We start from the raw sequence: 23,276 nt of genomic DNA, 5'->3' as shown, positions 1-23,276 counted from the left end.
CAGAAAATACCCGAGCTTTGAAGCAAGCTTCCAGGAAATTGGAACGGAAATGGCGCCACACCAAACTGGAAGTCTTCCGACTAGCTTGGAAAGACAGTACCGTGCAGTACCGAAGAGCCCTCACTGCTGCTCAATCATCCTACTTTTCCAACTTAATCGAGGAAAATAAGAACAATCCAAAATGTCTTTTTGATACTGTTGCAAAGCTAACTAAAAAGCAGCATTCCCCAAGAGAGGATGGCTTTCACTTCAGCAGTAATAAATTCATGAACTTCTTTGAGGAAAAGATCATGACCATTAGAAAGCAAATTACGGACTCCTCTTTGAATCTGCGTATTCCTCCAGGGCTTAGCTGTCCTGGATCTGCACAGCTCTGCGAGGGCCTGGGATCGGGAGAGACACTTAAGTGTTTTAGTACTATATCTCTTGACACAATGATAAAAATAATCATGGCCTCTAAACCGCCAAGCTGCATACTGGATCCTATTCCTACTAAACTGCTGAAGGAGCTGCTTCCTGTGCTTGGCCCTCCTATGTTGAACATAATAAACAGCTCTCTATCCACCGGATGTGTACCAAACTCACTAAAAGTGGCAGTGATAAAGCCTCTCTTGAAAAAGCCAAACCTTGACCCGGAAAATATAAAAAACTATCGGCCTATATCGAATCTTCCATTCCTCTCAAAAATTTTAGAAAAAGCTGTTGCGCAGCAACTCACTGCCTTTCTGAAGACAAACAATGTATACGAAATGCTTCAGTCTGGTTTTAGACCCCATCATAGCACTGAGACTGCACTTGTGAAGGTGGTAAATGACCTTTTAACCTGTTGGGGATGGGGGCGCTGTTTAGACTATTTATGCTAATGTGGCTAATTTTTTAAACGGCTTCCCACAAAATCCTTGATCGTACAATATGCATATTATTATTATTATTGGATAGAAAACAGTCTATAGTTTCTATAGGAGTTGAAATTTTGTCTCTAAGTGGAACAGAGCCCATTCTACAGCAATTTCCCTGACATGGAGTCAGATTTGAGAAACGTTGGCCACTTTTCTGAAGTCATTTAAACGGGCACTGTCGTTGCTATGACTATACGGACACTTCTTACGTCTTCCCCTGGATGCCTTTACGTGATGACGATTCCAACGGGCTCGATTGCTCGTTCACAGGCACTACAAATGAAAAAAACCTTTAGCTAGCAAGTCTTTTCTTGCTGCGTAACGCGCGTGGAAGACACCGACCCTCTCCTGTTCCAAGCATTAGTTTAGCCTGTTATATTTCTCCGGTCATCTTTTCACTCGTTATAGGAGTTACAAACATCACAAAGTAGTTAATTTAAAGCGTTTTATAGCAATTTATATCCGTTTAGTGCGATTTTGGGACATTTATTTTTGCAACGATGTGAAAAGTTGGGAACGCTTTTCAGTTCATCCCGAACGTAGTTGACATTTCCACATGGCAAGAGGACAGCTTTCCACCAAAAGACGATTTCTCCCAAGAAAGGATCCTTTGCCCAAGATACTGATGGAAGAACAGCTCAAGGTAGGACATTTTTATTATGATAAATCGTGTTTCTGTCGAAACATTTTAGTGGCTTAGGACGCCATGTTTTTTGACGTAGCTTCGCTTGGCGCAAACTGTATTGAAAAGTAAGGATAAATTAAAAAATGTAATAACGCAATTGTATTAAGAATTAAATTGTCTATCAATCCCTGTCCACCCTATATTTTTTAGTCACGTTTATGAGTATTTATGTATAAGAGTAGATCACTGTCTAAGTGGCGCAAGGACAAATTCTGACCAGCTGAGTTACATTTCACATTGTCTAACCATGATTTTGGTGGCTAAATATAAACATTTTCGATCAAACTGTATATGCATGTTGTAATGTGATGTTACAGGAGTGTCATCGGAAGAATTCTGAGAAGGTTAGTGAAAAAATTAATATCTTTTGGCGATGTTGACTTTTATCGCTCACTTTGGCTAGAATCAATGCTGGGCTGCTAATTGCTATGTGCTAAGCTAATATAACGATTTATTGTGTTTTCGCTGTAAGACACTTAGAAAATCTGAAATATTGTCTGTATTCACAGGATCTGTGTCTTTCGATTCGTGTATGCTGTGTATTTTTACGAAATGTTTGATGATTAGTAGTTAGGTAAACACGTTGCTCATTGTAATTATTCTAGTCCATTTGTGATGGTGGGTGCAATTGTAAACTATGCCATATACCTGAAATATGCACTTTTTTCTAACAAAACCTATCCCATACCATAAATATGTTATCAGACTGTCATCTAATGAGTTTTTTTGTTGGTTAGGGGCTATAAATATCTTAGTTTAGCCGAATTGGTGATGGCTACTGGTGTTGGTGGACAAATAAAAGATGGTGGAATATGCTAATGTGTTTTTAGGTAATAGATGTACATCTTTACATATTGTGTCTTCCCTGTAAAACATTTTAAAAATCGGAAATGTTGACTGGATTCATAAGATCTGTGTCTTTCATTAGCTGTATTGGACTTTAATGTGTGAAAGTTAAATATTTTAAAAAAATATTTTTTTTGAATTTCGCGGCACTGGTTTTTCAGTGGGGGGGGGGGGGGGTGTGCCGCTAGCGCCACGCTGATCCTAGACAGGTTAATGGCGTCAGACCGAGGCTCTGCATCTGTCCTCGTGCTACTAGACCTTAGTGCTGCCTTTGACACCATCGATCACCACATTCTTTTGGAGAGACTGGAAACCCAAATTGGTCTACACGGACAAGTTCTGGCCTGGTTTAGATCTTACCTGTCGGAAAGATATCAGTTTGTCTCTGTGAATGGTCTGTCCTCTGACAAATCAACTGTACATTTCGGTGTTCCTCAAGGTTCCGTTTTAGGACCACTATTGTTTTCACTATATATTTTACCTCTTGGGGATGTTATTCGAAAACATAATGTTAACTTTCACTGCTATGCGGATGACACACAGCTGTACATTTCAATGAAACATGGTGAAGCCCCAAAATTGCCCTCGCTAGAAGCCTGTGTTTCAGACATAAGGAAGTGGATGGCTGAAAACTTTCTACTTTTAAACTCGGACAAAACAGAGATGCTTGTTCTAGGTCCCAAGAAACAAAGAGATCTTCTGTTAAATCTGACAATTCATCTTGATGGTTGTAAAGTCGTCTCAAATAAAACTGTGAAGGACCTCGGCGTTACTCTTGACCCTGATCTCTCTTTTGACGAACATATCAAGACTGTTTCAAGGACAGCTTTTTTCCATCTACGTAACATTGCAAAAATCAGAAATTTTCTGTCCAAAAATGATGCAGAAAAATGTATCCATGCATTTGTTACTTCTAGGTTAGACTACTGCAATGCTCTACTTTCCGGCTACCCGGATAAAGCACTAAATAAACTTCAGTTAGTGCTAAATACGGCTGCTAGAATCCTGACTAGAACCAAGAAATTTGATCATATTACTCCAGTGCTAGCTTCCCTAAACTGGCTTCCTGTTAAGGCAAGGGCTGATTTGAAGGTTTTACTGTTAACCTAAAAAGCGTTACATGGGCTTGCTCCTACCTATCTTTCCGAGTTGGTCCTGCCGTACATACCAGTACGTACGCTACGGTCACAAGACGCAGGCCTCCTAATTGTCCCTAAAATTTCTAAGCAAACAGCGGGAGGCAGGGCTTTCTCCTATAGATCTCCATTTTTATGGAACAGTCTGCCTATCCATGTGAGAGACGCAGACTCGGTCTCAACCTTTAAGTCTCTACTGAAGACTTATCTCTTCAGTAGGTCATATGATTGAGTGTAGTCTGGCCCAGGAGTGTGAAGGTGAACGGAAAGGCTCTGGAGCAACGAACCGCCCTTGCTGTCTCTGCCGGGCCGGTTCCCCTCTCTCCACTGGGATTCTCTGCCTCTAACCCTGTTACTGGGGCTGAGTCACTGGCTTGCTGGTGCTCTTTTATGCCGTCCCTAGGAGGGGTGCGTCACTTGAGTGGGTTGAGTTACTGACGTGAACTTCCTGTCTGGGTTGGCGCCCCCCCTTGGTTGTGCTGTGGTGGAGACCTTTGTGGGCTATACTCGGCCTTGTCTCAGGATTGTAAGTTGGTGGTTGAGGATATCCCTCTAGTGGTGTGGGGGCGGTGCTTTGGCAGAGTGGGTGGGGTTATATCCTTCCTGTTTGGCCTTGTCCGGGGGTTTCTTCGGATGGGGCCACAGTGTCTCCTGACCGCTCCTGTCTCAGCCTCCAGTATTTATGCTGCAGTAGTTTATGTGTCGGGGGGCTAGGGTCAGTTGGTTATACCTGGAGTACTTCTCCTGTCTTATCCAGTGTCCTGTGTGAATTTAAGTATGCTCTCTCTAATTCTCTCGTTCTCTCTTTCTCTCTGAGAACCTGAGCCCTAGGACCATACGTCAGGACTACCGGGCATGCTGACACCTTGCTGTCCCCAGTCCGCCCGGCCTTGCTGCTATTCCAGTTTCAACTGTTCTGCCTGCGGTTACGAAACCCCTACCTGTCCCAGACCTGCTGTTTTCAACTCTTAATGATCGGCTATGAAAAGCCAACTGAGATTTATTCCTGATTATTATTTGACCATGCTTGTCATTTATGAACATTTTGAAAATCTTGGCTCTCTCTAATTTTCTCCTTCTCTCTTTCTCTCGGAGGACCTGAGCCCTAGGACCATACGTCGGGACTACCGGCCGTGGTGACTCCTTGCTGCCCCCAGTCCGCCTGGCCTTGCTGCTATTCCAGTTTCAACTCTTCTGCCTGCGGTTATGGAACCCCTACCTGTCCCAGACCTGCTGTTTTCAACTCTTAATGATCGGCTATGAAAAGCCAACTGAGATTTATTCCTGATTATTATTTGACCATGCTTGTCATTTATGAACATTTTGAAAATCTTGGCTCTCTCTAATTTTCTCCTTCTCTCTTTCTTTCTCTCGGAGGACCTGGGCCCTAGGACCATGCGTCGGGACTGCCGCCCGTGGTGACTCCTTGCTGTCCCCAGTCCGCCTGGCCTTGCTGCTATTCCAGTTTCAGCTGTTCTGCCTGCGGTTATGGAACCGCCACCTGTCCCAGACCTGTTGTTTTTCAACTCTTAATGATCAGCTATGAAAAGCCAACTGAAAATTATTAATGATTATTATTTGACCATGCTTGTCACTTATGAACATTTTTGAACATCTTGGCATAGTTCTGTTATAATCTCCACCCGGCACAGCCAGAAGAGGACTGGCCACCCCTCATAGCCTGGTTCCTCTCTAGGTTTCTTCCTAGGTTTTGGCCTTTCTAGGGAGTTTTTCCTAGCCACCGTGCTTCTACACCTGCATTACTAGCTGTTTGGGGTTTTAGGCTGGGTTTCTGTACAGCACTTCGAGATATTAGCTGATGTACGAAGGGCTATATAAAATAAAATTGATTGATTGAAATTGATTGATGATAAATAATCTGAAGAAAATCTCTTCACACCCATGACACGGGCTCTGAAGGACAAGCACAGGACAGTAATAATACTGTTATGTATTCCACATAATATCATCTGTCGCAATGAGTTTGGACTGCAGACAGAGACAGTTTACCTCCGGGACATTGTTGTTCTCCAGCGGCACGTTGAGGTCAGAACGCTGCTGTTTCCTGGGATGCTCCGCACCGTTGGTCATCTGTGGAGGTGAAACCAGGGGTTAAACAGGGACCAGCGGGCAACAGAGAGTTAATAACACATGTCCAAGCAGACAGTAGAAATGAAAAAAAGGACCGGTTCCTTAGGGAGCTACAGCCAACATACATTAGTAATACAGTCCGATACATTTCTCTATGGGTCGGAGAAAAGAGAGTAGTTGTAATAGGGGGGCTATTATTAGACATGAATTGAGTTCTGTGAAATACACACAGGACAACATGTTGTCTTGAGTACCACTATAATCTTGACAGTTCACATTTACTTAGCCGAAGCATGGTAAGGATTATGAAATGAAAGATTATGAAATTGCTCTCATTTCATATTTACATAACTCAGCAATCCTTATTTTTACAGCGACAACACAATCATAAGTCCTGATTAGTATTGAACATCTCCACATCAGCTTAAGCAAACAGTAATTCAATAATAATTATATCTATTTGTTTGACAGGATAAAACAAATCTCTGCCCCGAGGAAGGAGGAAGTACCCAGCCTGAATCTGATGTTTTCAAACACTTCAGTGAGCCTTAATCACAGTACCTGAACGCTGAAAGCATTCTGCAAAACATCTACAACTGCTGCGTAAAATCACAAACAGTCACCCAATTTAACATGGGCATTAAATTTTTTGTTGTTGTTGTCAGTGACTGTTCTGCACAATATGTGCTTGCTTCCAATATAATCCAGTTATGTGGCTTGTCCCACTTCTCTCCAACCACACAGTAAAGAGAACACACACAACCACAACCATACACACAGTTATGCATGACACATATGCACACGGTGTATCAGCATTCTGCCATCCCATACCGCAGGGCACACACACAGGCTCTCCCCTCACCTCACCATCTGGCTGGGCTGGGGGTGAGCATGGTAGAACACAGAGAGGGGCTTGGTGGAGGACAGGAAGAGGCGTGTGTGTGTGTGTGTGTGTGTGTGTGTGTGTGTGTGTGTGTGTGTGTGTGTGTGTGTGTGTGTGTGTGTGTGTGTGTGTGTGTGTGTGTGTGTGTGTGTGTGTGTGTGCGCGCGCTCGCGCGCGGCTGGTTCTGAATGAGGGCAGTGGGCGTGGGAGATGGAGAGAGGAGCTCAAGGTGTCTGGCTGTGGCTGGGGGATGGGTCTCCAGCAGGGGGAAGGGAACAGCCTCACTAGCTGCACTATAGCTACAGTGCAATAACCTGCCTGTCAACCACCTCACACATAATAAATATCTCCCTATCACAAATCTTGTTTTAATCAGTTCCAATGGCATAGATCTGCTCCAGAATCTGAACATAACCTGGCCGTACATCTTGTGTGCGGTCTCCAACTGTGTTACACATGTCGTGACCCCACTCTCCGAGGGTGTCTCAGGGGGAGAGGGATATGCAAAAAAAATCTATTTCCATTTCACCACACACTGTACAGGTTACACACTTGTGCACGTGTGAAACAGGACAAATATAAGCAGCCCCGATTTGACCTTGAATGTATAACGTTACTCTATACAGATCTCTCCCTCCACTCAGGTAAAATGTAAAGAAGGCGGACCATGGTTTAAGGGTCGGTTATAGTCTTTCTAAAATTGATACTTTTGTAAATGCCCCAAAATCTAGACGATTAAAAACCCAAGTCATGTTTATCTGGGAGATTAGTGTTAGAGGCATTAGACATTTTGGATTGGAAAAATGTAGTCTGAAAATGACTTTGATCAATGTGCCCTTCATCTCCCTGGAAAATTTGGAAGAGAGATTAAACGGATGTATACTCTGAAAACCTTCTCAACACCTTAACTGTACGTCTGACTTGTCATTCACATCATTTCCATAGAGGGGATTCAATGAGTGTGTATAGAAAATAGCCATCAAAATGGCCTCTCCCTCTCACCTGTTCTTGAGCCCACTGCTGTCGCTCCTCCGGGGTGCGGGAGCGAACCTTGAAGCCCCTCTGGAGCTCAGGGTTGTTGTGCCGTGTGGAAGGGAGGTTGAGGGACTTGGGTCTGCTGTCGTGGCGGTGTGGGGTTGGGGTGTAGGGTGCAGGCTCAGGCTTGGCGTGGGCCTCAGGAGGGTGGTAATCACTGGGTACACTGTCTTGCACCAGCTCGTCAGGGCTCTGGTCAGTGCCACCGCTGCTCAGACTACCCATGCTCATACTCATCTTGATCTCTGCCACTATCTGGTCAATGTCCTCCTCCGCCTCCTCCCCCGTCTCCCCCTCCACTACCACCTTACGGCCACGGTATGGAGACCGCGGTATGTGAACCACGGAGTTCCCATTGTCCTCCTCTGGGCCATAGTAATCCCCAGTGTAGGCAACCCCAGCTCTCTCCTCCTCCTCCTCTTCTTCCTCCTCTGTGGGTGGGGGGGACTCGTGCAGGACGGCGGCGGGGAGGGCGTGGTGGTCCAGGACGTTGTAGATCTGTTCATCTGGGTCCTGCTCCACCACCTCACAGCGCACCTCCCCCACCTCCACCCCTCCTTCTCCCTCCGCCCACTCCTCCACCGCCTCCTGGCACTCGTCTGTGTCGCCCGGGGGCTCAGGCAGGACGTGCTGCACAGTGCTGGCGGTGTAGTCAGCCTCGGCCTCGTTGCAGTCCATGCTGCCCTCCAGGTAGCTGTCATCCTCAGGGCAGTAGCGGATGTAGTAGGTGACGCCCTCGTCCTCCTCCGGCAGACCTTCATCATAGTCCTCCTCCTCTGAGGTGTTGTTCACATAGTCAGAGCTGGAGTCTCCGTCCAGGCTGTCAGCGTGATCATGACGGTGGCCGTGACAGCCTGCATGGTCGTGGTCATTGATGTGACTGTGGACGTGGCCGTGGTTATGGCAGTCTACGTCGTCGTGACTGTGACCGTGATCGTGACCGTGACAGTCTGCATGCTCGTGGCCATGGCACTCTGCATGGTCGTCGCTGTTACTGTGGTCATCATGGTCGTGGCAGTCTGGGTGATCGTGGTCATGGCTGTGTTCATGCTCGTGTTCCGGCACAGGTATAGTAGGTGTGGCTGGCCGGCTGTCCGTCAGCTCTGGCTCCAGGCCCTGCTGGCGGCAGTAGTGGACCTCCTCCTCCTCCTCTCCTGGCCCCTCCTCATGCTCCTGGTCGTGCTGCTCTGGGGGGTAGGCGACGGGGCAGTGGGGCTGGACGGGGGGCACCACCATGCTGCAGCTGGAGCCGCTGGTTCCTGGCCTCTTCCTGTGAGCCATCACTGGCGCTGGCTGCTTACAGGCCATGCATCTCCACTGTCTTCAGTCCTACAGAACGCAGAAAGACAGAACCACACCATTAGAGCTATACTGCCACAGTACAATCATCACAAACAACATTTCAATGAAACACAGTGCAGGAAGCTACAAAGATGAAACGTGTTGGAAGTGTTACGCACCCCCCCAGTGAGTGAGTCTTTTAGACAGAGTGAGAGAGTTAACCACTCTGTTTTCCTACTGTGAAACCCTGTTAGGGCCAATTAGAGATGCACTATGACTGACAGCTAGGAAGGAAAGGCCCGGTGGATGTTTAACTTTTCATCATCACATTCAAAACAAGACATAGTGAGGGAAGTGAGGGAACCAATAAAGGCTTTTACCCACCGCTCTACGCAAAATTACAACCAACTAATTGCAGCATTACCTCAAAAATGGAAGAGGCAAGTGGAAGGGGGAGAAAGTAAGGAATTTGTCTGTCGGTGTTAAAGACCAAAATTGGTTAAAGAAAATTGTGATAAATAAAAAAGTATACCAGTTTAATTTAAGGACCAAAAATTGACCGCTGCGCCATATAGATTGCAAAATAGTTGGCACATGGTTTAAGAACTGATACACAAAACCACGCCGGATTCAAAACGTAGAGTTTTTCAATTAAAATTATTATACAAAATTCTTGCAATCAATAGAATGTTAAATAAATGGGGGATACAACCATCCCAGCTCTGCAGATGTTTCTGCGAAGAGACAGAATCATTAGATGATTTGTTTAGGTACGGTCCCTTTGTAGCTTGTTTTTGGTCGCAGGTTCAGGAATAGCTGAAGAATTGCAACATTTACCTGGAGCTAACTCTGCAAATAGTACTGCTGGGTGATTTGAAAAGTCATAGTCAATCGATCAATAATATAATAATACTCTTAGCAAAAATGTTTATCTTTAATTTACAATCTGTAGACACGATGAGAATAGAACGTTTCAGAACTTTTGTTAAACACCACAGCACAGTTGAAAATATGTTGCAAATAGAAATCAAAACTGGATGGTGTTCAGAGATAGATGGGAGGGGTTGAGGGCAGCTGAAGGATGGGACTAAAAACAAACCAAAGATAACTATTGTAATATATACTGTGTCCGTAAAATGTATATAGTATTTATAAACTGGAAGTAGAAACCTAAGTGTTGTTGTCCATTAGTTTACTCCAATTAGGGGAGGGGTGGTAGGGTTATTTTATATACACTGCTCAAAAAAATAAAGGGAACACTTAAACAACACAATGTAACTCCAAGTCAATCACACTTCTGTGAAATCAAACTGTCCACTCAGGAAGCAACACTGATTGACAATAAATTTCACATGCTGTTGTGCAAATGGAATAGACAAAAGGTGGAAATTAGAGGCAATTAGCAAGACACCCCCCAAAACAGGAGTGATTCTGCAGGTGGTGACCACAGACCATTTCTCAGTTCCTATGCTTCCTGGCTGATGTTTTGGTCACTTTTGAATGCTGGCGGTGCTCTCACTCTAGTGGTAGCATGAGACGGAGTCTACAACCCACACAAGTGGCTCAGGTAGTGCAGTTCATCCAGGATGGCACATCAATGCGAACTGTGGCAAAAAGGTTTGCTGTGTCTGTCAGCGTAGCGTCCAGAGCATGCAGGCGCTACCAGGAGACAGGCCAGTACATCAGGAGACGTGGAGGAGGCCGTAGGAGGGCAACAACCCAGCAGCAGGACCGCTACCTCCGCCTTTGTGCAAGGAGGAGCACTGCCAGAGCCCTGCAAAATGACCTCCAGCAGGCCACAAATGTGCATGTGTCAGCATATGGTCTCACAAGGGCTCTGAGGATCTCATCTCGGTACCTAATGGCAGTCAGGCTACCTCTGGCGAGCACATGGAGGGCTGTGCGGCCCCACAAAGAAATGCCACCCCACACCATGACTGACCCATCGCCAAACCGGTCATGCTGGAGGATGTTGCAGGCAGCAGAACGTTCTCCACGGCGTCTCCAGACTCTGTCACGTCTGTCACATGTGCTCATGTGCTCAGTGTGAACCTGCTTTCATCTGTGAAGAGCACAGGGCGCCAGTGGCGAATTTGCCAATCTTGGTGTTCTCTGGCAAATGCCAAACGTCCTGCACGGTGTTGGGCTGTAAGCACAACCCCCACCTGTGGACGTCGGGCCCTCATACCACCCTCAACTGCACTACCTGAGCCACTTGTGTGGGTTGTAGAAGGTAGAAGGTACAAGGTAGAAAATAGTAAAAATAAAGAAAAGCCCTTGAATGAGTAGGTGTGTCTAAACTTTTGACTGGTAAGTATTTACAAAAACTATATACAGTATATGGGGGATTGTAAATGATGGAGACAATTACAATGATGGAAGCCACAATCTATCTGCAATATGAAAGCGTTTAACCACATACACACCTCATGTGAAACCACATCTAGCTCCAGGAGTCCCCAGCATATTACAGCTAGCATTGTAGAAGCATTGATCTCAGTATGGGAACACAGCTCCAAACAACCATCATGGGCACCTCACTGTGGTAAAGATCAGGAGAACTAGTCTGACAAAACAAACAGGCTGTGCATACCTCCTAACATAGCATCAATGCCTTTACAAATGGCTGATGCACATTGATTCCCCTGCTGAACACAAATGCCTCTCTCTCTTTCTCTTAACCTGCGAATGGACACAGGATCTCTTCACAACTGAAATACCTGATCAATTACTGCTATTGAGGCAGACAGGTTCTCGAGTAGCTTACCCACACCCACAATTAAGTGCTTACTTAGCACTACTGCATTAGGCTTGACACAATACAGAACTCTGCTCAATACAGCGCTTTGCATTGAGTTGTGTTTGGCCTGCGGACAAACGCCTGAGGTAAGAGAATAAAACAAAGAGGGAGCCTGCCTTTACCTTAAGCTAATTGGACTTTGACAGTCATACAATCAATACTCAAATGGAGGTCATCTCTACACAGAGGCCTGTGAATATTCACTCCTAGATCGGGAGAGACTGGCGAGATGTTCAGTCTCCCAGAGTATCTGGACTGGTATTGATCTGCACACCGCAGGGTGGAGAATGGCTCGCCTGGGAGATTGGGATCATTCTCCTAATTCAGATAGCTCGAATCATTGTTAGGGTGCGGCCACGAGGCGAGCGGGGAGAGATTACGTTGGGGTATTTCTGGTGCTTCTGCACGTAGGGCACTAAACAAATTCAACAATCTCATTAAAAAGCTATCAAACAGCGAAGGGATGGTATAAATCACGTGAGAAGCCATTAATAGAGGACGCACACACACACACACACACACACACACACACACACACACACACACACACACACACACACACACACACACACACACAGCTGTGAAGACGCGTGCCGGCACAAAACATTAGATGAGTAATACAATACTGTGATTTAAAGAGAGAGTGACCTGGTGTCCCACTTTCTCTCCTCCTCTCCTCTATGTTCCTTCCACATGTCTCATCTCCACCAGTTGCCACTAACAACTGGCTGCTCTCTGAGGGGCTTTTGTTGTTCCTTTCCCTTCTTCTCCCTCTCACTGCCTATAATTACGCTTTCCATCACAGGTGATTGCAATGGCTAATTACCCCCACTCCAGCCCTCTCCCCATCTCCCTGTTTGTCAGGAGGCTGTGTCTGGGGGGTGGACAAGGTATAGCTCCAGAAGCACACATTCACAGTCACAACCCACATTATGGCCATTCATTCAGGTGACTGACTCGGAGTAATACTGCTGATGCTGTTGCTAGACAAAGAGGCAGTTCACTGGAAAGTCTATGGGGAGAGCAAGTTCAAACACATGGGGAACACATGATTCCCCATTCAACCCAGCGTTCTATCGTTATAGTGGGTACAATAAGAGATGTGATAACGACACATTCTGTAGATATCTGACTGGCAGAGACTCATAAAGAGCAATAATAATAAGGCATGGAGGAACTATATTTAACTTTAGGCACCCGAGTGGCGTAGCGGTCTAAGGCACTGTATCTCAGTGCAAGAAGCTTCACTACAGTCCCTGGTTCAAATCCAGGCTGTATCACATCTGGCCGTGATTGGCAGACACACAGGGTGGCGCACAATTTGCTCAGCATCGTCCGGGTTTTACCGTCATTGTAAATAAGATTTTGTTCTTCACTGACTTGCCTAGTTAAATAAAGGTTAAATTTAATAATAATAATAATAAATATGTCCTACCTCTGTTTCTGGTCCTGAGCAGTAGTAGTGTTGAAGAGGGCCAGGTGTGTAGTGATACAGGCGTATAGCCCTGCCTTACCCCGTCCCCCACCAGCTGCTCTCCTCCTCCCTGCCCCCCCTATTCTTTCCAGCATCCTCTTGCAGCCTGCCCAGCCACTCCCAATGGGCAATCATTGGTAGCTAAGAGTAACTGCCTCCTATGGGTACCAATGACCTTTCACCTCCTCTTTGTTTGGTTCTGAATAAATCCACCACAGGACTCCTGGATAAATCTGTTGACTGAGTGTTTCTACCAAGAGTGTGTATGTTTTTCCTCTCCTTCAATGTATTCTGTCTACCTGGATCTATTTTGTATGTGCAGAGTGTCTGTGTGTCTACCTGTCTATCAATAGAATTTCTGAGGTGTGAATCCTTCAATCCTCACAGTCCCCAAATAGCTTTCCCAAATTCTGCTTTGTTTGGGCTGAGCCGTATGAATTACAGACTTTTGACAGATTTTATTGAATTTGAATACATTACCATGTGAATGATGGCCTATCACAACAAATACATTAGAAATCCGTCCTACCTGTTCAGGGCAATTTGTATTCTGTCCCCTGGTATACCCCTAATTCAAAATGAAATATAACGCAGAACGATCTACATACCGTTCAACCTTTTTCCCCATAGACTACTCCTCTCACAAAGATGTCATCCCCTGAACGACACATAACCGTGTGGATGTGAATCCAGACACCAGCCAGGTCCACATGCCTATTGTGTCCAAGTCCCAAGTCCCCCTCATCTGATTGCAGTAAAACATGTGACAGGCCTGACGACTAAACCCTGGTACAAATCACAGTTGGTCCTTTTTGAACAAGCAGCCTTAATTAGAATAGTGACAATGAGCTTCACAGTGAGGAAATGACTGGAAAGCGCATAAAAACAGCACGACAGCACAATAGACGTTTTTTCCCTTGTGCTTCCTATAATTAGGACATTCTAATATGTATGTCAAGAGAGGAATATCAAAGTGGCTTCTCTATGGCTGTTCCCTCGTGATATTCGACCGTATGCAGTATCTTTGTGTAACACAGTATCTTTGTGTAACACAACTACTGTCCATGCCCATGCTTTTCTTAATATGACTTACTGGATCTACCTGTGAAGGACGTTTATCCGTTTCTTTCACAGCAGCCCAACCATTCTAACACTTAACTTGACAACAAGGAAACAATTATGTTTATTTTCTACAGGATATATGTAAATGAGCCTATAGTCTGCTGGAAGTACAGCGCCGACAAAATTAAAACAAAACTGGTGTTAACAGAGAGACAGTGACATTGGCAGCCCTTATTTCGTATTGCAGGCAACAACAGTGAAATGGATCCCAACTAATTGGCCCTAATCACGTTAGTAATTGCACTTTAGCGCTTTTTTGATTAGACATATAAAACGCCTCCTTTGTATACCCCAATAGGATGGCTTTAATCACTTCCTTTCCAAACAAGCTGCAGTGTGTTGTCTCTGTCCTTCCAGCTCCCATCGCTGCAATGCGTTGAACGTTGCAGCTCTCTGTCCTTTCAACTGGCGATCTTGCTCACATCGCAAAACCTATCCGATTATTGATCCACATCCACTGTCGAAAACTCCGCTCCACACATGACAGGATCATGTTCAAAGATCAGTCTCACATACCACTGTTCTGTATAGGGTAAAGTATGACCAACAGACACCCAAAGAAATGTAAGTGTCTGTAGACGGGTTAGCTGACAACGTCACAAAAACTATGCACACGCTTCAAAGGGCCAGAAGGCAGTGTGTTGTTATGGTTCCTGATGGCCAGATAGCTAGCAACAATGACAAGAAGCTGCCATGTGGTGAATTGATACCCATCGGTTTTGTTTTGAGGTGTTTTAACTGATGGCACATCTTTACTAATACTGTAAAAATTCACTAGCTAGCTAACCAACAACCGTAACTTTGTATTTGCTTACATCTACAAGCATTTCGCTACACCCACAATAACATCTGCTAAACACGTGTATTTACCAATAAATGTGATTTGATAGACAAGTGCTAATTGTGCAAATGTACTTGTTTTCAATAAGCATCGGAGACAAAATATAGTTTACATGGTGTCTGTTTTGCCTCATAGTTGCACAAGACTAAACAACCAAACGGTCTATATGATGGTGACTAACAGGGGTTGGGGGGGTCTTTTACAGAGGTTAGCCATAGTAGTACAGTGCCCCTAGTCTGTATAGAAGCCAGTGAGAGCACAGAACACAGTGAACTATCTATTAAACCATTCTCTATGGTGCACTGCAGAGAGACATTGTCTCATTCCCAGCGGTCCCCCCCACACTCTCTCTTACAGCACAAAGCAACAGGTGTTTGTGCACCTACAAAAATATGTTACATAATGTACAATTTGAGCAGAATAACAAAGATGAAAATGGATCATAAAATGGATCAACAATGGGGGAATTGCTCCTGAGAGTCTTAAATCAGTAGGTGCATCATTAATCCTTTCATTACGTTTGGTGTGCTTTGTTAAAAGTTGCACTGTTCCTAGGCACATGCATTTCTTTAGATCACCAACACATCAGACTGCAGTGCTATGATGCATGATTTCAACTTAACAGGCAGAGATGTAATACAATTTGCTGAGGATTTACTGCACCTCCATGCCTGTGTGGAATGGGAACACAGCACTCCTTTCATCTTCTTTACGGAAGCGAGGGAGGAGAGAGGAGAGGTAAATGAGAGACAGAGAGAAGAAGAACACTGTTGTCCCCCACCCCCTCTTCCCTAAGGCAGGATAATAAACAGTACCAGTCAAACGTTTGGACACACCTACTCATTCAAGGGTTTTTCTTTCTTTCTTTTTTATTTTTTTCTACATTGTAGAATATAGGTGAATACATCAAAACTATGAAATAACACATGGAATTGTGTCGTAAGCAAAAAAGTGTTAAATAAATCAAAATATACTTTATATTTGAGATTCTTCAAAGTAGCCACCCTTTGCCTTGATGACAGCTTTGCACACTCTTGGCATTCTCTCAACCAGCTTCATGAGTTAGTCACCTGGAATGCATTTCAATTAACGGGTGTGCCTTGTTAAAAGTTAATTTGCAGAATTTCTTTCCTTCTAAATGCATTTGAGCCAATCAGTTGTGTTGTGGCAAGGTAGGGGGGTATACAGAATATAGCCCTATTTGGTAAAAGACCAAGTCCATATTATGGCAAGAACAGTTCAAATAAGTAAAGAGAAACGACAGTCCACCATTACTTTAAGACATGAAGATCAGTCAAGAGTTTTGTGCAGTCACAAAAACCATCAAGCGCTATGATGAAACTGGCTCTCACTTTGACCGCCACAGGAAATGAAGACCCAGAGTTACCTCTGCTGCAAAGGATACGTTCATTAGAGTTACCAGCCTCAGAAATTGCAGCCCAAATAAATGCTTCACAGAGTTCAAGTAACAGACACATCTCAACATCAACTGTTCAGAGGAGACTGCGTGAATCAGGCCTTCATGGTCGAATTGCTGCAAAGAAACCACTACTAAAGGACACCAATAAGAAGAAGAGACTTGCTTGGGCCAAGAGGTGGAATTCTGTCCTTTGGTCTGATGAGTCCAAATTTGAGATTTTTTCTGTGAGACGCAGAATAGGTGAACGGATGATCTCCGCATGTGTGGTTCCCATCGTGAAGCATGGAGGAGGATGTGTGATGGTGTGGGAGTGCTTTGCTGGTGACATGGTCTGTGATTTATTTAGAATGCAAGGCACACTTAACCAGCATGGCGACCACAGCATTCTGCAGCGATACACCATCCCATCTGGTTTGCGCTTAGTTGGACTATCATTAGTTTTTCAACAGGAAAATTAACCAAACACACCTCCAGGCTGTGTAAGGGCTATTTGACCAAGAAGGAGAGTGATGGAGTGCTGCATCAGATGACTTGGCCTCCACAATCAACCGACCTCAACCCAATTGAGATTGTTTGGGATGAGTTGGACCGCAGATTGAAGGAAAAGCAGCCAACAAGTGCTCAGCATATGTGGGAACTCCATCAAGACTGTTGAAAAAGCATTCCAGGTGAAGCTGGTTGAGAGAATGCCAAGAGCGTGCAAAGCTGTCATCAAGGCAAATGGTGGCTCCTTTGAAGAATCTAAAATCTAAATTACATTTTGATCTGTTTAACACTTTTTTGGTTACTACATGATTCCATATATGTTATTTCATAGTTGTGATGTCTTCACTATTATTCTACAACTTAGAAAATAGTTAAAATAAAGAAATACCCTTGAATGAGTAGGTGTGTCCAAACTTTTGACTGGAACTGTATATGTTTGGGTAAGAGATATGAATAAAACAATAGGTTCCACACAGCACCTGATTGGGCGAAAACTCCTTGAAGGCCAATTATCCCCAGACAGCATCTATAGACAGATATCTAATACAAACTGTATGTTCCCTGCATTTCCCTGCACAATCATTACAGTTAGCATCCATGGTTATTGTTTTACTTCTTTACTATGAACATTGTTCACATGGTTTTCCTTGAAATATTTTCACTCCAGGTGAAATCTTGGATTGACTGATCAATAAACACATGTAGATTTATAGTAGACTATAATTAAGTCAGTGTAATATTCCCATATATACTGTACATACACAGGAAGCAAGGTAGGCGTATTGAGGGAAGATTTGTCTTCTTCTTCAGCAGCCCTTGTGTGTGTCTGTGTGTGTGTGTGTGTGTGTGTGTGGGGGGGGGGGGGGGGGGTTTGTTAAATTTAGAGCTCTCTGTCTGGCCCTTGAGTTCCAGTCAGGCACACAACTTCCTGCAGGCGATAGAGAGAAAGCTGTCATTAGTGTGAACCAGCTGAGGTCCCAGTGCAGAGGTGGACCTGCATGATGACTGCAGCAGCCTCAGGGCATGGCGATGGTACAAACTGAGACACACTCATTTCACCCTGCCACTGGCCCATCAAGGTTAAAGCATAGCACATTGAGATTCAGTCATAATATAATTATAATACATGGACCCACATGGTCATTATCAGTCCTTGCACCACCATTCCACTGTGAACCTCTTCTCCCTGGTACAGTATAAGCTACCAGTACCAAGACGACTAAGAGAATGGACACAGTCCTGCAGGTGATTGAAGGACACAAAAAAGCCAATCAAGTGGTAATGAGCAGAGAACTGAACAAGGGAGAGCGTGATAAGCAGGGGGGGTGTTGGTCCCCGTGAGATGATCCCTCTCCTGCAGAGCCCGGTTCGCTCAGCGCTCAGACTCCGTGCCGCATCTCAATAGAGTGATTTGAGAGAGACTCAGCTGGGGAAGAGCACTCACTGGCTTCCTCATATAAAGAGACTTACTGAAAGTAAATCTGTGGAAGAGCTACAGCTTCAAAATAGTCTGTGACGCCTTCCTTGTTTGGCTGACAAATGCCTCCATTTACCTCTTCTCCGTGGCTCACGAGTGAGGGGACTTGGACTGGGTCCCTGCCGATTCCTGTGCCTTAGGGCAGAGGAGACGGAAGCCAGGCAGGGAGGCATTCAGTAAGGCAGGGACCACCACACTCTGTGTGAGGAGCAGAGGCCTGAGGAATACTAATGGCTGTACCTTAAGCCCTAAGTGCTGCCCATTGTGTTTATTCCAGCAAAGCAAACAACCGGCTTAAACAATGGTGGAACCGAACAGAGCAGAGCCCACAGTGTTTTTCCAGGGTGCTTTTCAACGCTAGCTACAGTAACTCTCTAGTATATCGTTGGCTGATAAGTACTGCCATATGGATTTAACTACTGGAAATTAAAGCAGCGGAGCATAGTCAAAAGGCATGTCACATCGTAGTCACAATCTTCTTGGAATATAAATTGTACCCTATATTGATGTCATCACTAATAAATAAGCTCATTATCATTAAAGTAGTATGTCATGGGGATGGGATGGCAAACATCATCATGGTATTTAACTGCAACAAATCGGTTTTGAAAAATCAGTTACATGGGTATTTCTAGATGCTATTGGTCCTCTAAATGTAAAGCAGAGAGAGAAGAGAGCAGCACTAGTGGGCCTGTACCCCTTCTTCTGTTGGACAGTGGTGAGCCGATGCCTTAGAACACATTTTAATGACTTACTTTATCAAGCATGCCAGAGTCATTAAAGATTAAATTAAAGTCACGAAATGTAGTCAGCTGGAAAAATGAGACTTTAAAAGGAGAAATTCACGGAGAAGCTCCTCTGGAGTAAGTTCATTTGTCTGAGGCCAATAGTCCACACGGCACGCACACTGGGTGGGTTAAGTATCTGACCTAGCTGTGTGTTTGTAATGCTCTGGTCTGCTCTGAATGAATATACACTTCACATTTCACTCCCATCTCCAAGTCTTAAACAGGCTGGTTTTCTGTATCAGTATCACTCACAACGGATAGCTGTAGGTCTGATGAATTTAAATGTCTTCTTGAAAGGAAGTAAGAAACTTTTCATGGGCAGTGAAAAAGGCCTCTCAGTTCTCACAGAGAGAACAAAGTGCAGTGGAAGGAATCTTTCCTTTTAAAGATGAAGTCCTGGCTACCTGCTGCTTGCCACTTCCTGAGTAAAATTGTACTTTGTATTAAAGGCTGCTTTGGTAAAGGGCACTCAGCACAGTCTACACTTCAGAGAAATAAGACCATCATGTTTTTTCACAAAACAGACTGTTTCCTCTCAAAGGTTATCTTTTGTTCTCTCTACGCCACGCCACACATCCCAATCTCCTTGAGGTTCTGAAAATATGTCCAATCTAAGTGCTAATGTCGTCACAATACCAGTATGGCGATACTACGATACCTCATTTTCCATGACAGAAAGGATAACACAAAGCAGACTAAACTCTTGGGTCCTTTAAAAACCTACAGTATGTAACATATTGTGTGTTATAGCTTGGAAAATCAATGTGATTCGGGGTGACAACATATGGATGCTTGTTTCCAACATCAGGCCTGAGTATCACGATACTGGTATCATTACATCCCTACTAAGTGTTGTGAGCCACCTACCTGACACTAAATCTAACACAGAGTTCGGACTTTGTGTCAGTGCTCAAAGTGGGAAACTGAACTCTTATTCTCTCCCTTCCGACAGCTTTACGATATGCACAAGCCCTTCCTCCTTCCCTAACGAATGAGCCTCCGATCTGACTTCAAGGTCTTTTACCAACTCACCATGGCCATTATTATTCTGTCACCGTCCTTGATTACAGCCACAGTAAAGTCACCTCCTTAGTGCCAGTAACTGTAGCTGGATTAATGAATCACTTCTCTATCCATCCGGGAAAGGATGTGTCATTACATTAAACTACCATAACAATTTGTGGTTCAATTTAGGTTTTACATCACCAGTGATGTATTGTTATCACATAGTTATGCTGCAAGCGAATGAGAATCGGTCGGGGAAAGAAAGCCGTTGCGTCTGTGGTGAGCGAGAAAAGGGAAGGCTACATCTCTCAGTTTTATTGAGATTCAGTGTGTTCTCTCCCCAGCCTCCCACATACTGCAGGGAGAGAGAGAGAGAGGGGGGGGGGGGGGGGGGGGGGGGAGAGGAAGAGAGAGAGAGAGGAGAGAGAAAGAGAAGGAGAGAGACAGACAGGAGGGTGAGAGACAGAGAGAGAGAGAGAGAGAGAGAGAGTGAGGGGGAGAGAGAGAGAGAGAGGGGGAGAGTGTGAGGGGGAGAGAGGGAGAGGGAGTGAGAGGAAGAGCGAGAGAGAGGAGAGAGAAAGAGAAGGAGAGAGACAGAGAGGAGGGTGAGAGACAGAGAGAGAGAGAGAGTGAGGGGGAGAGAGAGAGAGAGGAGAGAGAAAGAGAAGGAGATAGACAGAGAGGAGGGTGAGAGACAGAGAGAGAGAGAGAGAGAGAAAGAGATATAAAGAAAGGGAGACAGGGAGAGAGGACAGGCCCTAACACAAGCACCCAGCCCAATCCTCCTCCTGGCACTGCCGCCAGGATCCTGGCATGCCTTCTCCCTTCCAGTCACCACGGCAACTCTGTTTTCATGGGTCAGGTCACCCCTGAGATAGACCCCAGCCACACCACAAAGCCCTCATGCTTTACCCTCAGTCTAGATCTGCAGCCTCAAACGCATCGCTCCTTCATTGATGTGCTAGTAGACACTTCACTGATTAATTGTATTTATATTCAACAGCCTTTTTTCCAACCTTAACACCAAAATGGTTGACAGAGTGGCCAACTCGTTACTGGGTGCCTGAATGAGAATGAAAAGGTTGAATTAACCTTTCAGAAGAAAGTAGGTTTGAGTATAATGGTTTTAATTAATTCCCTGAAGGACACAACTAACCAACTGAAACGTCTTGGCTAAGACCCGCATCTTGCTGCCAGACACACAGTTGAGGTAAGTCTTCAGCGTTTTTTCCCCTCCAGTGCTTGACAGCCAACCGTTGGCATTGCAGCACCTGCTAATCTCCCAGATGGACAGCGAGCCAACCAGAATCATGAATACCTTTCAATGTCTGCAGAGTAAGATAAGACGGAAAGGACCCAGAGGGTACGGATGAGGAGGCTGGCCAAAGATAAGAGCTGAAACTAACATAATAATAATATAGCCCATCTACATTCTGCTTCTCCTATACCATTGAGGGTACGGTGTGGTCATTTTGTGACCGTAAAGCCCTCTGTGCCTCTGAAGGGGGTCTTTCTGTTAACTATCAGTACAGAACTCCGGCGCCCTTCAAAGTCTGCCTGACGACAGCTCCGCTCCACGGTGCTGAAAACAGAGCGCACTCGGCCCCTGAGGGAGAGGTACTGGGGACCATCTAACACGGAAGGTTTGATCGGTGCCTGCTACTGCCAGCTGGATCCCCTCCATGCAGACGAGCCAGAGAGAACACAGGAGAAACATTGAGGTGTTATGGCTGTACAGGGTTATTAGCACACATGCTATTGGTTTATTGCGCTCATCATCGTTACATAGAGAGGAAGTGCCCGTTGTAAAAGCTGAGGTCCATCATCATCTCAGCAATACGTAAACACACATCTGTTGTCCTGTACCTCACAGACACGCACACCCACACTCTAACACACAGTGTTGCCTGCTGCAACCCGGCCCCCCGACACCACTGACCACTTGGCAACAATAACACACAGAGCCCTGGGCAGGACCCCCCATTACCCACTGCCCACCACCACCACCCCCTCTCAGGCTGCTGACACTGGGCACAATGTATGCTACAGATGGCCTCAAAATGACTCAAGACAAAACGAGTAAAAAGGAAGAAAAACATTAGTGAGGACAGTGGCCTTGACTGTCAAGAAAATGAATGTGTGTGTATCTGAATGAGCAATTGGGAGCAGGATCAGAGAATGAAAGGGAAATCACAGAGGCAGGCACCAGATACTTCCTCCCTGTCTCCGGCTATGTTTTGATCTGTTCATATGTCTCTTTTTTACTCAGCATGTCTCACTCTTGCTATTCTCTATTTTCAAGCTTTTTGTTGGTTACCCCATCTTTGTCACTTGCATCACGCAAGCACACACACACACACACACACACACACACACACACACACACACACACACACACACACACACACACACACACACACACACACACACACACACACACACACACACACACACACACACACACACAAAGAGCTGTCACTGCAGTGGCATGTTTTAATCTGGTCTTTCCTGTCAGCCATCTGGGGTTTGAGCAGCTGCCCTGAGTGGGTCGTAACATGCTGGAGACACTGAGCCCATGGTACCAAGGATAGACACAGCAAAAGAGTTTTAGAATAAAAGAGGCTTGGTCAAACTATAAATAAACAGTTTTGCTTTGATGTTTGCTTAGCTTTTTTTGTGGGAAAAGAAAACGTGTGGCTGGGACTCAGAAAGGATAATCTCAGTTTAATCATATTTGATGGAGGATTCGGCCAGTGTTTGGGAGCGCTTCCAAATCTTGGGATAAAGGAAAAAAATTAAATTGCAGTATATTACGACTAAAACTGAAAAGTGAATTCATGTCCAGTTCCTAGCCTACAGTATAGTACAGCTTTGGAATAAGTCACTAATACACATAATATACTCAGTTGAATGGGGCAGTATTAATTAATTACTAAAGGCACAGTCTATCATGGTCCAAACACACCAAGACAGTCGTGAAGAGGGCACGACAATGCCTATTCTCCCG

The 23,276-nt window shown here is 45.0% G+C and overlaps 1 protein-coding gene across 5 annotated transcripts in view; it reads right to left on the bottom strand.

Moving 5' to 3' along the window:
- Positions 1–23,276, bottom strand: part of LOC129834399 (amyloid-beta A4 precursor protein-binding family A member 2-like) — an 82,045-nt gene that overhangs the window by 18,832 nt on the left and 39,937 nt on the right. For 4 of the 5 annotated variants that reach the window (XM_055899331.1, XM_055899329.1, XM_055899332.1 and 1 more), the window contains 2 exons: positions 7,543–8,904; positions 5,577–5,657 (listed from right to left, as the gene is read on the bottom strand). In XM_055899331.1, coding sequence (XP_055755306.1) covers positions 5,577–5,657; positions 7,543–8,883 — 1,422 coding nt within the window. In that variant the 5' untranslated portion in view covers positions 8,884–8,904. Of the gene's footprint in view, positions 1–5,576; positions 5,658–7,542; positions 8,905–15,756; positions 15,801–23,276 lie in introns of all 5 variants that reach the window. The other variant, XM_055899330.1, reaches the window with a different exon arrangement.

The sequence above is a fragment of the Salvelinus fontinalis genome, chromosome 35 (genome assembly GCF_029448725.1).
Source record: "Salvelinus fontinalis isolate EN_2023a chromosome 35, ASM2944872v1, whole genome shotgun sequence".
NCBI lineage: Eukaryota > Metazoa > Chordata > Actinopteri > Salmoniformes > Salmonidae > Salvelinus > Salvelinus fontinalis.
Note: the sequence above shows the minus strand (reverse complement) of the source record. Positions and strands in the feature narration are given on the sequence as shown.